Below are 16,536 nucleotides of genomic sequence, written 5' to 3'. Positions count from 1 at the left end.
CTGCTGCAGGCGGTCTGACCATCTGTAGAGGCGAAGGGGTCTGTGTCCTCCGCCCGAAGTGGACATCAGGGCTGTCAGAGCCTGGTGGTCCGTCCGTAGGGTAAAAGACCGTCCATACAAGTACAAATGCCACCTCTCACACGCCCAAATGCAGGCGAGGGCCTCCCTCTCACCCACTGAGTATTTCTGCTCGGTGGGGCTGAGCGCCCGGGAGGCGAAGGCTACGGGCCTCTCCGCGCCATCATGGAGCTGTGACAGAACGGCGCCCAGAGCCACAGCAGACGCATCACAGGTCACGAATGTGGGGCAGTCCAGCTGGAAGTGTGCCAGGATCGGAGACGTGGTGAGGAGACGCTTCAGTTCGTCAAACCCTGCCTGGCATTCTGAAGTCCAGGTCCAGGGAGCATCCTGCTTGAGCAGCATCCTCAGCGGGGCCGTGACAGAGGAGTACTGCGGCAGGAAACGCATGTAGTAGGCTGTCATCCCCAAGAACGAAGCCAGCTGCGAGGCTGTCGTGGGGTTTGGGACTGCGGTGATGGCTGCCACATTCGACTGGAGAGGGGAGATACCATCTGCCGACACACGGAAACCGACAAAATCAATGGCCGGTGCGGAGAACGTACACTTCTCAGTGTTCAAGGTGACATGGTGGCGGCTGAGGGAGTCAAAGACCTGTTCCAGGCGGACGTTGTGTGTGTCAACATCTGGCCCGTGTACCACAATGTCGTCCAAATAGGCCACGGTACCGGGGCAGCTGGCGAGAATTGTGGACATGATCTTTTGGAAACAGCTTGGCGCTGAACTGAGCCCAAAAGGCATCCTTGTATAGCGATACAGGCCAGTGTGGGTGATAAAAGCCGTCAGGTTCCGACTCTCCGGGTGCAAAGGGATTTGTAAGTAGCCCTGACGTAAGTCCAACTTAGAAAAGACCCGAGAGCCATAGAAGTGGGTTGTGAGTTCTTCTGTCGTCGGAAGAGGGTACTTGTCAGGCACCACTGCCTTGTTGACCTGGCGAAGGTCGACGCAGACTCTCAGTCCACCTGACTTCTTCCTGGCGATGACAAGGTTGGACACCCACGGAGAGGCATCAATGGGTTCTATGATGCCATCAGCCTGGAGGCGTTGGAGCTCCTGTGTAACGCCGTCCCGCAGAGCCAGGGGAACACGCCGAAGGGGCTGGACCACGGGAGGCACACTGTGGTCCAGGAGTGGTTTGTGTGTGAATGAGGTGAGACACCCAAGGCCATTGAACAGTTCAGGTCGGCTTTGTTGCCAAGGGGAGCCCACATGTAATATTCGTGTTCCGCTGTTGTCCTGTAGGGTAAAACCAAGGCTGAGAAAGAGGTCAAGGCCCATGATGTTCTCACCGTGGCGTGTAATGTGGAATGGGAAGCGGTCCACAGTTGTAGAGGTGTAGCGAACTGGGAGGTAAAGTAGGCCAACAACGTCGATTTTGCTGCGGCCGTAGCCACAGAGAGCAGTGGATGGGGGCTGCAGCTGTCTGTTTGAGAAGAGTAGGTTACAGGTGTCAATATTCAGCAGTGACACCTTGGCCCCAGTGTCAAGGAGAAGAGGGACACAGCGGCCATCCAGGTATACGGGGCACCTGGAGAAGGTCCCTGGGTGGGGGCCTATGGTGCGCACTGGTACCACCGGGTCATTTGACTGTTCAGAGTAGTCAGCCGGAGCAGACCGGCACCATCTAGCAAAATGGTTAGGTTTCTGACAGCGTCTGCATGTTTGGCCCCTAGCAGGGCAATCCTGAGCCCTTGTGGCATGACGGGTGGAGCCACAATTCCCACAGCGTCTCTGCTGGCGTGTTTGCTGGGGGCGCGCGACCTGTATAGCAGCAGGGTCAGCCAGGTTGCCTGAGCTTGATAGCTGTTGCACTGGCTGTTCAATAACAGCAGTATGAGACTTGTTTTCTGCTATTTTAGCAGCACATTGAGTGGCCGCCTCCACTTGTAAGGCGAATGTTAATGCATCCTCAAGTGACAGCGTTGCATCTTTGAGTAACAACTCCTCCTGGACTCTGGGATTAGATGTTTTCTCAATGAGCTGGTCTCGAATAAGTTCATCTCTCATGACGCCGAAATTACAGCGCTGTGCTAAGGCTTTTAAATCTGCTACAAACTGCCTAGCAGACTCACCAGGGCGCTGACATCTTTGTCTGAACTCCAGCCGCTGAAAGAGGATGTTCTGTGACTTCACAAAATGTCCAGTCAAAGCCGTAATCACAGCATCGTAAGTGTCCAGAGTACCATCGAGCGTGTTGAAAATCCTGTTCCCCTCCGCTCCGAGCAAGTGCAGTAGGATAGCGCGCTTCCTCGCGCTAGTGGCATTATCCAATCCAATGGCTAAAAGGTACAGTTCAAAAGACGTTCTCCACTGATTCCAAGGAACGACAGGTTCGCCAGGGAGGGGCAGAAAATAGTCCGGAGGTGGAAGAGAAAAAACCGGGGCATCAGCCATCCTCGTCGCCAATGTTATGTTGATAAAAAATGAAGACTAGTTTCAACTTTCAATGTATCAACTCACTCGTTTATTTTCCGGAACCCACACGTCCAAAACGCCCACCTACGGTGGCCTCACAGTGTCAGAATGTGCAACGTAAAACAGGCATCCTGAATAGCAGAACTAGAACTGTCTATATATATATATATATGTATTACATGAACACAACAGACGGCTAAAGCTATCTGAACTCTGGACATAAATAATTAAATTCATCTTTTTTGAGATACATGAGAATGTAAAATGTGCACTGCATACTTGTAATTGGTGTTAAACAATAGTACTTGCCTCATGATGTCAATATGCTAAGGCTGATGTAGTAAAACATTCTGCAGTTATGAAACATTACAATTCGTTGCAAAAACTAAAACGGCCATTGTCTGAAGACTTTAGGACTTTGACCTGTCACCGCTACGCATTGCCTACCTTTTTTTATTAACCTCGTCAAATTTGACCAGATTGAAAATGATTGTGTTACAGAGAAGATATACAGAAACCAGTTGAATTTAATACAGTGATTTATTATAAACGTATTGTGTTTACTTACATAGCTACATAATTGCATATTACTTTAGGATTAATGTTTTAAATATAGCTTAAAATTTGAATACAGCAACATCTCCATCAGCGATAGGTATTTGTTTCTAGAGTGCCGCTGTCCTGCAGAGTTTAGCGTCAACTCCGATTAAAAACCTCACCTGTCTTAAATATCCTACAGACGATGATTAGCTGGTTCAGGTGTGTTTGATTAGGGTTGGAGGAGCTAAACTCTAGACCCAGGACCGACATTACCCATCCTTGTTATTGATTAAATATGAAAGTAAAACGGCCAGGTCCAGTGCATTAGAGGTGAATGATGGATCATCAGACAGGCAACTGTAACAGTCGTCGTTAGGATGATGAAGTTAACAATAGGCTACCATATTGCCAGGTATACGTATATACCGGCAACAGGTTGAGTTGCAGGCACACATGCAGTTTAAAGGTGTCCTGCCACGGATTTTTTTTTTTGCCAACTGAGTTGATGCTGGTCGTCTTCTCCTTTATAACAAGTAAGCATCAGTAGCCACGAGTCGCATTGGTGTGACGTCAACTCCCCTCTTCGATTGATTGGCTAGAGGAGTAGCTGTCAATCTAGAACTAGTGGACCAATGGTGACGCTTAAACCCGCCCTAATTTACATGAAACTCGAACTGCAACATTTGGGAAAGCAAGCGCAGAACATAGAAAGAAGAGCGAAGAGAAAAACAGCACAAGCGGACAAAAGAGTAAAATATGAGCAGAAAATGCAAGAAAGCACAAAGTACACAGTAATAAAACCAAGGAAAACATACTTTTTAAGAAAGCATGACCATAAGTTTAAGTTTTGTGCAAAATAACTTTTAATGTGTTTAAAGTTTTTATTCATGCTTGTTATTTCTTGATTTACGCTTATTATATTTTGATCCGTGACCACGTTGTTTGCTATTCTGATCATTTTGCTTTTTTTTTCAGTTTATGCAATATATTTTTACATGTTGTTTAAATTTTTGATTCACGCTTACTATTTTTTTATACTTGACCGCTATATATTTGGCGGGAATTTGATCCCATATTTATATAGAAAATGTAGGCTATATTAAAATAATCAAATATGTCAGCTGCATGCAAGAAACAATGTAACTTCAAATGAAGGTCTGTGGTAGCCTAAAAATAAACACTTTCTCAAATTTTCACAGTGGTGGTAATATTTATACACAGCACAATGGTTTTGGATGAACATAAATCGATGAAGAAGACAGACTTTATTGCAATAAACTGTGCTATAAAAAAAATAATACAAATAACCAGTGCTTACAACTTAAAAATGTATAACATCTGAAATAATTTAGTAAAACTTATGGTTGTATGTGGCAAATGTAGACTTTTGACAAATGTCTAATGGGTTAATAAAAAAAAAAAGAATGTGTGAATTATTAAAGGCGGGATATAAAATTGAAAAAGAGGATGTATGAAAATGAATTGTGATGTAGTAGCCTACTTTATGGTTACGATTAGTACCAAATCTTGTGTGCAAATATGAACCCATTTATACGAGCTGAGTTAAAAGGGGATGGCCTTGGCACCGCAGCAGGAGCAGAAAAATACACAGTGCTAATGTTTTTCAACACTTCGTCATAATCGTTATAATTAATAGGACGATGTGTGTGTTCATGTGAAAGTTTTCCACTCTAAAGTGAAAGCAGTTAATATGCTCACAGCTCACTCAGTCAAGAGTTCAGTTTCAGATTATCATTGATTGTTTTTTTTTAGATCATGCAGACAGTACTTTTGTCTGCCAGCTTTATTTGCTTGATTTGCGATTTATCAATTTCTATCCATGATTTGGTTTGCAGAATTGTCTGTTTGTCATGACAGTTCATGGAAAGACCTGTCTCTTGTTATTTGATTATTTTCCCTGTTTTCAAATCCCCTTAAAAGATTTTATGCTCCTTGCTTTTTTCTTGTCTTTAAATGTTTATGTTCACGTTTCTCTCACTGGACACCAGCATCAGTATTTATTCCTGGATCGTAAAGTGGTGCTATTCTGATCGTGCTTTCTATTTGTATATGCCAGACTGATCCTGAACATACAATAATGTTCCTGTACAGCTGTGGGTCTCAGGAGGATCTTGCATTTGCATTTACCTAAAATAGAAACAAATGAAAGTTGTTATGAGACTGTACATTCTCAGATTATGTTTTGTTTACTCTTGTGCAATACATGTTGTGAGTGGATGTGCAATGCATTGAATAATATTGCATTGTTCTGGATCACCGGGTTTCCACCATATCCTCTAATTAGAAATAAGGAACATGTCAGAAAAGAATCTGCATGATTTTCTCATTTGAAATGAGAGAATTTCATTTAAAATAAAGTAAGGTGAAGTTAACATTTTGTAAGGTGATGTTTCATAGAGAGTTATTCCCTACAAAGGCAGAGAAAGGAGAGAAAAGGAAATTTGATATTAAAACAATAAAAAATGTAATTATAAAATATAATTTTTTAAATATAATATACTTTAAAAATATATTTTTATTTGCTTTAGTGTTTGTTTGGGTACTACGCTTTGCCTTTGTAGGGCCAAAAACAATCAATTCCAAACTCATCAATTTGTTTTGTGCTCCTGAAATTAGTAGTTTGATTTCCTATGATTCAGATTGTAATACTAATCTGAATCATAATGGGAAATCAAACTACTCATTTCAGAAGCACAAAACAAATGGATGAGTTTGGAAATGATTGTTTTTGGTGTAAGTAGAGGCACGTAGGATCATTGATGGAGGACTTGGACATTTGGGATGTGTCTCAGTGGAGTAACTTACTTTATACTCACCAACACACTCTCATGGCAATTCCTAATTATTTTACATTTTGGTGAAATAGATTGGTGGCGAATTTGTATGAACATTTATGTTTTTGTAGGATCTGCTTAATTCAAATGAAACGTAAATTATTTAAGTGTTCTTATGAGATTGGATTGGTATGACTATTGTTTTATAGCAAAATAGTTCAAGTCATTATACTATTATTATAGCCTATATGTATTGCCTTATAATTTCACATAACTTTTTTTGTATTACACTAAATGGAGGAATCTTCAATTGTGCACAAAATAACCTCATACAAAATCTTATCTCAAAGATTTCTAAAGTTCTGCATGTTGGCTTTTTTAAGTTTGATATTCTAAAATCTTTGTGGACTTATTGCCAATTCCAGTTTTTAAAACAAAAAAACCTTTGATTTAATGGAGTCATTCTGAATCACTCTCAAGGACTGCACTGAGGGTACATTACAGTCCTGTAGAAATAAATAAACTGATACAGCTAATGGACACGCTTTTATTCTTTTTGACCCTTCTAACTTTGGGTCTGGTTTTGGGAAAACCATGTTTGATCTTCGTAGATGGCTTTGAAAGATGTAGTATAGGAATGTTAAACAAGCTGCTTTGAACAGAGAGAGTGTATGCCATTAAATTCAGTGCAAGGAGGTCCTGTGTTTCAGTGCAGTCATACAGTAGATCTCCAAATGTGCCTATTCTGCATTCCTCGGAGTGGAGAACAACAGTCACCCATCAAACTCAATACAGACCTTGATGATTTATATGAATTATATCTGGCTTGTTGAACTAAGAAAGCATCATCTAAATCAAGCTAGCCAGGGGTCTAAAGCATTGGCTATCATTTCTGGGTGAGCCACATAACAAAAGTACCCTTTACCCATAATAACTTCAGTATTATGTAATTGTGCACATTAATTGACAGAAATACGATGCTGCACACCGTTGATATAGGGCAACTCTTACAAAAAATAGAGTTTATTCAAGTGTGCTTTTTAGTATACTTCTTTTAAATGAAAAGTTAGCAAGTTACTTTTTTTCAGTCTACTTTTTATGTACTTATCAGAAATATACTTAAAATTACACTTAAGTTGATTTATACTGACAAAAAAGTCTAAGTAAATGTGGCATATTATTCTCAATATTTTTATCCAGATATACTTAAATGTATAATTAAGTATTCTAAGTAGCCTATACTTGGATTGCCTTGTAGTTGTGTTTAGTCTTTTGATTCAGTAGCCTATAAATACATTTTTACTTAGTTTTACATACTGTCTTATACAATATTGTTTGAAAATATTGATTTATAAAGAAAACATATGTTCTAAATTATATCAGTTTTTTGTGTAGTCAACAGGTAGTGCAAATATGAGTTTACTTCAAATCTATGTACATGTAATTCTTTCCCCCGCCATTGACAAATTTCCGGCAATACATTTTTTCACTGTTATAGTGGGCGATATTACGCCTTGGAATCTCCATTGCAAAACACAGGAGAAGATGCAGAAACAAGCTGTTTTTGATGTTGTTATTGTTTTGTTGTTTAAAAGCAGAGGCTCTGTTGTTTCTTTTGATATATTATGTTCAGATATTCATACAACATATATTTTTGGGGCCATGTAAGTTTTGTGAAAATTATCAAAAATGCTGGCGATGGCTACAGGTATTTAACTTGTAGACATAAGTTCACCTGTATTATAGTTGCAGTAAAAACATAAAACGAAGTTATAAACTATAGTTTACTTTTTAAGTATATAGTATACTTTTTTAGGCCAATTTAGTCCCAATCCCAAGTAGTCTATTGAAATAGTACACTTATAAGTATACTTCTACTTTGATATTTGTGTTAATATTAGTGTTAATAAACACTTGAACTTAATAAACTGAACTTAAGTATACTTTTTTTAACATAAGTATGATGTAACCCTTTAAAAAATTAATTAAACGTGCACAACATTTTTTTTTAAGTTAAATTTTTAGGCTAGACTGCCTCAGTGGTCTAACAGCGCTCGTCAAAATTATCAATCAATCCAAAGAAGGTGGGCCTTGCTGTTCACAGAAATGTTAAACCAACTACAGTAAGATATAGTGATGCAAACTACTTTTTGATATAAAATTTTGCTTTTTTGTATCAAAATATGCAAACATGTAGGCTAATTCATAACTGAATATGTCAAGACAAGAAATGTTGCATTTTCAACTTATTAGACATACAAATAAGAGTGAATGTGTGCATATTTTAAAATTATTTGTAAATAGTTTCAATTGATACTTCACAGTTACAATTAGACAGAACTTCTATCGTTCTCATTTCTTTTCCTTTACAACAATGTTCAAGACATGGTTACAGCCTTGGTTAGATGCCACACAGTAGGATAGGTAGTTCACTGGGTAATAAATGATGTCTGGTGCATTCAAGGTCAGATTGCAGGCGGACGTTGAGTTGTGTAAACAAGTAAATAGCCGTAGCGAATCTGGCTCATTAATGTTGCTGCTGCTTTTAAAGTTTAGTTGGTGTTGCACTTGTTATTAGTGACACTGTGAGTGTGTGAAGGTCTCTGAGTGCAGGACTGCCTGAAACATCAGCTATATTACTCTGAAAAAATCTTTTCAATTTCTGTTTCTCTCAAGCATTAAGAAAAGTGCAGGACTGATCCCTGATCCCTTTCCTGAAATTGCACTGACATTTTTTGTCATGTATCTCAGCAAACAATCATTAAAGTTACCCTACAAAATAATGGTTACATTAATAGTTTTGCATAGACAGACAAAGTCTGGTCCTCATTGAAGCTCATTAAAAAAGCTAAATTAAATTTTAAACCGGTAAATCCAACAGATAAATAACAAATAACAAATAACATCAAATAATTTATAAATAACATCAAATAATTTATAAATTACATCACAATAATACTGTTTTTACCATATTTTTGATCAAATAAATGCAACCTTGGTGAGCAGACTTTAACCCCTATACTTTCTTCCCATTCTGTAAACAATCCTTCCCTCGCGGGTCAAAATTACCCAAAGCCCTAAAATAAAATAAAAAATGTGTGTGTCCAGAAAGCTGATTTTTTTTATATAGGGTGAATTGCCCTAATGTGGGACATTTTTTGCACTTCAGACTTCTGTGACATATTGCGATGTGTAACCAAAACATTAAATCCACACCCAATACTTTTTTAAAAACCCCAGTATGTTTCCTAATCAAATCAAAAGAGAAAATTCAGATAACTCATTCATAAGAGAAATTATAGACATATTAGTGCTCTTATAGCAAGTCGTCTGAGACAATCTGCAGCTTTCCTAAAGTGGGACAGTTGTGTTCCCAATATGGGACACTGAAAAATCTATGATAAAAGACCAAAAATCACACTGATACATGTAGAATAGTAAAATCTTATTTTATTTTAGATTCTCTCTTAAATCCTAGTTAGTCATTTTCTTGGTTATGGATGGATGAAACATGGATAACTGAACATCATCAGACCGATAATACAATATTATCTAGTTCAGTTTACTTAACAACTTTCCCTTTTTCTGCCTCTCTTTCTGCATCAGACAATCTGTCCCTGTCTTTCTCACCTTTGCCATTGTGATCTGAAATACATTTCATTGAATTAATCAGATGCATAAAATAAAGTGGAATGGCTTTATTGGTTTTCTACTGCGTTTTTAAATTCAGAGCTATTTTTCATTTAAGTCAACTACCTACCTTTTACACACACACACACACACACACACACACACACACACACACACACACACACACACACACACACAGAGAGAGAGAGATAGACACACAAAAAAAGTAAAAAAGAATAAAAAAATAAACATGACTGTAAAAATCTGCATTAACAGTATTCAAATATTGCATTACAAGACTAAAACCATGTAAATAACCATGTTTGTCCCATAAATCATTCCCCACCACACATTTTTGACTCATTGAAGTACTGTCCCACATTAGGCTGATCCTGCTGTCCCGGATTTGGAAACCACATTTCCTAATGTGGGACACTAGGAAATTTTATAAAAATATAAAATATATAGATTATGCACACAAAGTTCCACTATTTTTTGATGGACAAACATTTCATAAGCATATTAGGCTAAAAAGTAGCAGGATTGCTTTGTTTAAAATGTATTTAACTCCTTAATATCAAATTTGTTAAAACTCTATGTCATTAACCTTCGGATGGTCTTCACACAAGGTGTCTCCTGTTTGATGATTGCTCCACCCTAAAATATGATTGGACATTTGATAGGTCATGTGATTTTGATAACATGACACCACAGCTTTTTCTAACCCATAGTTTCACTGTCATTCATGTATTTGTGTGGGACCTACAAACACTAGAGCTTAGGTGTCCCACATTAGGCAGTGTCCCACATTAGGGCAATTCACCCTACCTTTTAAATAGATTTTTAGCCATACATAATATATTTAAGCACATTACTCACATTCTTTCAACTTAAATTCAAAATAACTCTCCAATACATTACAATTCTTATGGACGTCTATGATTTCATGTACCGATTCAGACTCGACTAACATCCGTATTCATTACAGAGGAGTGTGTATGTGTTTTCTTGATGTGGGCATTACAGAGGGTGTGCTTGCGTGCATCATGAATGGTGTACAGTATATGTTTTTAATTTATTATTTGTTGATATAATATCAATTTATTATAAAAATAAACTTCACAAGTTTATAGCAGTGGCTGTTTATAATAAACTTTCATAAATGCGCTGCGAAATCTAGACAAGTATCTTACTCTTACCTGACACCGATATTAAAATGAGTTTCCGGGATTCGGACGGGATTAGATTTCTCATAGGACTTTTGAATTTGCTGAAAAACAGTAGAATTTGCGGTAGAACTTTCAGAGAGGTTGTAGATTTAGCAGATTTGGACAGGATTCAAATCACAAAGTACGTCTGTGAAACAGATTTGGACTAGTCCCATCCAAATAGGGCTCAAGTGTATTACAAGTAAATGAATGAAATGAACTAAATTACTTTTTACCTGCTAAATTATTGTTTTCATGCTGTTATTTCATATTGTGATGAAAGATGAATAGTAAACCCACATTATAATCAGCAGGACGTAGAACATTAACTGATTTCCTGCACCGTGATGATGTTCCTCTCAGCAGTGTTGATCTGTAAAAACGGTTGATTGTCTTTTGGAAACTGACATGCCTGGTGGTATAAAACACACTTGCCAAGCTTAACTGGCAGGCGAGTGTTTTCTCCACTTGCCTCTAAGAGATGTAATATCTAAAGATATCTTTTCTTATCCTTAAATGGTTGCTTGTGAAATGTCGGTTGATGTGCCATAAGGGTTGGCAAACTGATGTGATTTACAGTCGTGTCCAGTGTTTTGTGTGATTATATTTTTGGCTGGGGCACAAGTGGATATCCTGGGGTTAAATATACTCTATGAATTAAGCAAAAGGACCTTTAAGGTGAGTGTTACGGGGTTGGTAGGATGAACCCAATCGCAGACAGCAGATAACTCAAACAGAGGTTTATTGAAGACAAAAACAGAAAACAAAACCCACGAGGGGGCAAAACAGAGGCAATACAAACGAGGGGTAACTAACTGGATAACACGTGACAAAAACTAGACTATGAACAAACAGCAAACACAAGATCAAGACGTTCTTCTCAGACAAGGTACTCACGGGTAGACACTCACAAAATGTGACACATCAAACAATGAACCGGCAAAGGACAGCAAACACATGGGGATTATATATGGAACACTAATGACAAAGACAGGTGAAACTGACTAGACAATAATCACAAGACGAGGATAACAAGGGGGCGGGGTTACATAACGAGACAACAAGCCCATGGCCCAAACAGGCCATGTGCTTGCACACAAAACATGGGTCTGTCATGATCCTGCCTCAAGACTAGAGAAAAATCAAGGACATGAGGGCAGAATCATGACAGAACCCCCACCTTAAGGAGCGGCTACCAGACGCTCCTCAAGGGGACATCAAACACGGGACATGACAGACTGAGACATTGACACAAACCAACAAAACATGACGAACAACAGCAAAGGCATACATGAATAAACAATTACAGGGTTGGGGTGCAAAATCAAAAACAATAAACAAGGCAGAGGAGGTGGGGGAAACACAAAGTCCTTAAGGGGCAGTTCAGGGTGGATAGGAGGACTGGGGGTTTTGGGTCTTTGGGACGAGGGCTGAGGACGGGGAATCCGGGAGGACTTGGCTGGAGACACACGAGGAGATGTCTTGGGGGAAACAGTCCGGGGTTGAGCCATGACAGGGGAAACAAATGGAAGACCGGGGACAGTGGGGACTACAGCAGCAGGCAACGGAGCAGAGACAAGGGGATTGACAGGCGGAAAGGGAGCAGGACCAGGAACAGAGTTCATAGAGGCCGTATTGGAGTCAAGGCTTCCCCAAGAAGAAGCGACACTCATCACCACAGAGTCAGGAGAGGCGTTGAATGTTGCAGACTCAGAAACATCACTAACTGCGGCCGGCTTGAGTGCAGCGCGTTTAGCGGCTGGTGTGGGTGCTGCGCTCTCTGCGGCTGGCGTGGGTGTTGCGCTCTCCGCGGCTGGCGTGGGTGCAGCGCTCTCCGCGGCTGGCGTGGGTGCTGCGCTCTCCGCGGCTGGCGTGGGTGCTGCGCTCTCCGCGGCTGGCGTGGGTGCTGCGCTCTCCGCGGCTGGCGTGGGTGCTGCGCTCTCCGCGGCTGGCGTGGGTGCTGCGCTCTCCGCGGCTGGCGTGGGTGCTGCGCTCTCCGCGGCTGGCGTGGGTGCTGCGCTCTCCGCGGCTGGCGTGGGTGCTGCGCTCTCCGCGGCTGGCGTGGGTGCTGCGCTCTCCGCGGCTGGCGTGGGTGCCATCGCGGACTCAAAGGAAGGTAGAGATGGAGAACCAGAAGCTCCCTTCTTCCTCTTCTTCTTCCTGGGACGCGGAGCAGAGATTGTGGCCAGACTGGGGACCGGAGAGGGAGGTGAAGCAGGATCCGTTACAGGAACTGGGAAACTCACAGCAGGCGAGGAGGATTCCGAGCAGGAAGACTCCGATGCTGACTCCCACGACGGGTGCCTTCCACGCTTACCATGAAGATTGATGGACGTGGAAGGTGTCTCAGGAGTCGCGGTAGGACTGGCCTGGTTCCCCTGCGAAACAACGGCCAAAACACGACCCTCCGGGATCACAGGCAGACAGGCAGAGGGTGGAGGTCCCGAGGAAGAAGTCTGCAGATCCTCCTGGGAGAAATGATCCCAGAGTCGGGCATAATTCCTCAGGATCCACTCACCCTCGGACGGGACCGGACAGTTGACCCGCTCTCTGTCGGTGGGAGCCGACAACCACCATTGTTCCGGTTGTAGCCGGAGCCGGGAGGACCTGCTGTCTGCTGGGTTCCTTCTTGGCCGGTTCATTCTGTTACGGGGTTGGTAGGATGAACCCAATCGCAGACAGCAGATAACTCAAACAGAGGTTTATTGAAGACAAAAACAGAAAACAAAACCCACGAGGGGGCAAAACAGAGGCAATACAAACGAGGGGTAACTAACTGGATAACACGTGACAAAAACTAGACTATGAACAAACAGCAAACACAAGATCAAGACGTTCTTCTCAGACAAGGTACTCACGGGTAGACACTCACAAAATGTGACACATCAAACAATGAACCGGCAAAGGACAGCAAACACATGGGGATTATATATGGAACACTAATGACAAAGACAGGTGAAACTGACTAGACAATAATCACAAGACGAGGATAACAAGGGGGCGGGGTTACATAACGAGACAACAAGCCCATGGCCCAAACAGGCCATGTGCTTGCACACAAAACATGGGTCTGTCATGATCCTGCCTCAAGACTAGAGAAAAATCAAGGACATGAGGGCAGAATCATGACAGTGAGGCAATATAAACATTGCAGAATTGGTTCCTGGCCATCAGGAGTAAATTATTGCATACTCTTTCTAAGAGTCATGAAGCACACCCCTACAAATGACTTATTTGTTTAAAAATGTGCCCAGAACTATCATGGTAACATGACAACACAATCATTACATAAATAAAGGCTGATGAGATCTGCTGAAGACACATTTAGTCCTGGTCACTATAGGGGAAAACAATGCTAAATGCAGTTAAAATAAAATCCAACTATTTACTAAAATAGGCAACAGGATTTAAAAGGGCAGAGAAAAGACTTCCTGCATGTTTTGTTGTTGATATTATTGTATTTTGACATGAATTGTTCCAAACATGGTTAAATATGGATTGTGTCAAAATATTTTATTTAGTTTATTTAATGCAAATAGTTTTGTAAAAAAAAAAGTAAATAATAAAATTCAGTATTTGATTAGATTTTTTAAAATAACAAAACCAATTGAAACGGCTTCACCACTATTTAGGGAAACTTTTTATATAAAGAAAATATTACCATTTTCCATGTTTATATAATTAACTAAACTAATTATATAATCATAATTATCACCTCAAGCATTAAGACTTTACAGACCGCACTCAAGGTCAAAGTTGTCCCCTCTGTGTTGAATTATTGAAATTACAGGTGAAGTTCAAGGGAAAGAGGAGGAGGAAACTGTTTCTATTCCCCTAGCAATGTGATTAGAGTGAGTAATGTCCTCTTCCGGAATTTTTTTGTTTTTGTGTTTATACCCTCAGCACTTTCCAGCCTGTTTAGCACGAAACCAACTCAATTATTCAACACCTACCTGATCATACATGATTTAGCAGGACACTCATTTATTTACACATCATCTCGATCAAGCATACCGTTTCCTCCTTTCGGGCACGCTTGAAGTGACTTCAGTCAAGTGTTCATTTGGAGATCAAATGACCTTCCTCCTTGAACCATTATCGATTTAAGTTGAGATTTAGCAACAGCGTCTGGATTATATTGACTGCTGAAGGGCAACCTATTCTATTCAGTCAACCGATTCTGACTAAACGTAAATGGTTATCTTAATCTTTAATGCATTTTTTAATAGTTTTCCCATCCATAATTCCTGTTCAAATGCTCTGTACTTTTACAAATTTCAATGGAATTTTCTTTCTGTATTTAACTCTTCTGTTTCCGCAGACATATTTTAGTTGGGATGGTCTAATAAACGGATAATTATTAATATTAAATTCTATACTATTTTCAAATTCTATACTAATTCTATAAATTTAAATAACTAAAATATATAAAAATATGTTCATATTTATATAGAGATTTATACAAGATTACATTTAACAGTGTTATTAAAGTATTAATGTATTTAATTATTTTTAAAAGGCAGATTTCTGTTTCTGTATAATGACTGTATTTTTATGACTATATAGAGACTGAAGTGCACACAGTATATATGTAGATGTGAGGGGAAGAAAAGAATCGAGCAGTATTCAGGTTGAAGTTAAAGCGGGTTTTGGCCACATGGAGTACTTTCATGTGTTAATGATTTAATAAGACCACATAATGGCTTGAAGCCATCTGGTTATTAATTATTTTCGAGCTGTCAGATTGCCCTTAGTATTCTCTGCTATGTTTCAGTCCTGAAGGGCGCAGCTAGTGGCGTACAGGTCTGAAAGAATGGCCTGCTCTGGTTCTGGTTGGACGAGGGCCCAGCTCTAAGATGTCCGGCCCCTGGTACCTGTCTCAGTGATGAAGAGCACCTCCACCATCTTCCTCCTCACTCTGTCCGTCTTGTGCAGAGCTGAGGTATTGATCAATAGAAATGGATTAACAACAAGCTATTCATTTTTGCTGCAAAATGTATATGTCTATATGTATTTGAAGGAATAGTTCCTAAAAATGCATTAATTCTTGAGTGTGTGTTTTCCATAAAGCTCTCATATGGCCTGCAATACTATAGGCCTACTTGTATTACTTTTTGGCTGTGTGTCCACCAAAGTATTTTTAGCCAGCTGCTCGATAGCGCTATGGAAAATCCGCGGAAGTGTTACTAGTTTCTGATTTCGCAGATAGTTTGTTTCTGAAATGTTGACGTACAGTAAAGTACTTGCTGTGTCCCTTGATTTGGATGAAGATATGGCTGAACCACGTAGAAAGAGAGGACGGTTGATCGGTGACAGTGAAGTGACAGTGATGAGCGCTGCTTTTTACAGTGTTGAATTTTTTTTAACTCTCGGCAACCAGACGGAAAAAAAAGCCAAGCGCTTAGCATGAAATAGACGCTTAGCGCCTCATCACGGTGCTGTTGTTTTCAAACATGAGGCGCTCTCATTGAAAACTCTTTGATGGACACATGGCCTTATAGTGCTTTTGTGTGCACTTTTCCATGTTTATGTTCATTGTAATTGCAAGGCAAAAAACATGGAAAACTGTCTTGCATGCAGCGTTGTGTACAATAAGACCAGAAACATGTATTAAGACAGTAAATAAGGCCAATTTTGATTTAGTTTCACGGAAGTTGTAACCTCATGGTGTCATGTGTTATCTCAGAGTGTGAGTGGGAAGACGGTGAAGGACACAGTGCAGGAATGGAACAGGTATCGGAACGAGTGCATCTTGAAGATAAGCTCACATCAACCCACACCTTCGGGTAGGCATTAGCTGTGTGTGTGTGTGTGTGTGTGTGTGTGTGTGTGTGTGTGTGTGTGTGTGTGTGTGTGTGTGTGTGTGTGTG

General features: G+C 40.4%; 1 protein-coding gene across 4 annotated transcripts in view; it reads left to right on the top strand.

Moving 5' to 3' along the window:
* The window catches only part of gipr (gastric inhibitory polypeptide receptor), a 45,227-nt gene that overhangs the window by 20,117 nt on the left and 8,574 nt on the right, over nt 1–16,536 (top strand). For all 4 annotated transcript variants that reach the window (XM_079609253.1, XM_079609254.1, XM_079609252.1 and 1 more), the window contains exons 2-3: nt 15,441–15,608; nt 16,353–16,452. In XM_079609253.1, the coding sequence (XP_079465379.1) occupies nt 15,552–15,608; nt 16,353–16,452 (157 nt within the window). In that variant the 5' untranslated portion in view covers nt 15,441–15,551. The remainder of the gene's footprint in view (nt 1–15,440; nt 15,609–16,352; nt 16,453–16,536) is intronic.

Source organism: Phoxinus phoxinus (genome assembly GCF_949152265.1).
Source record: "Phoxinus phoxinus genome assembly, chromosome: 4".
NCBI lineage: Eukaryota > Metazoa > Chordata > Actinopteri > Cypriniformes > Leuciscidae > Phoxinus > Phoxinus phoxinus.
Note: the sequence above shows the minus strand (reverse complement) of the source record. Positions and strands in the feature narration are given on the sequence as shown.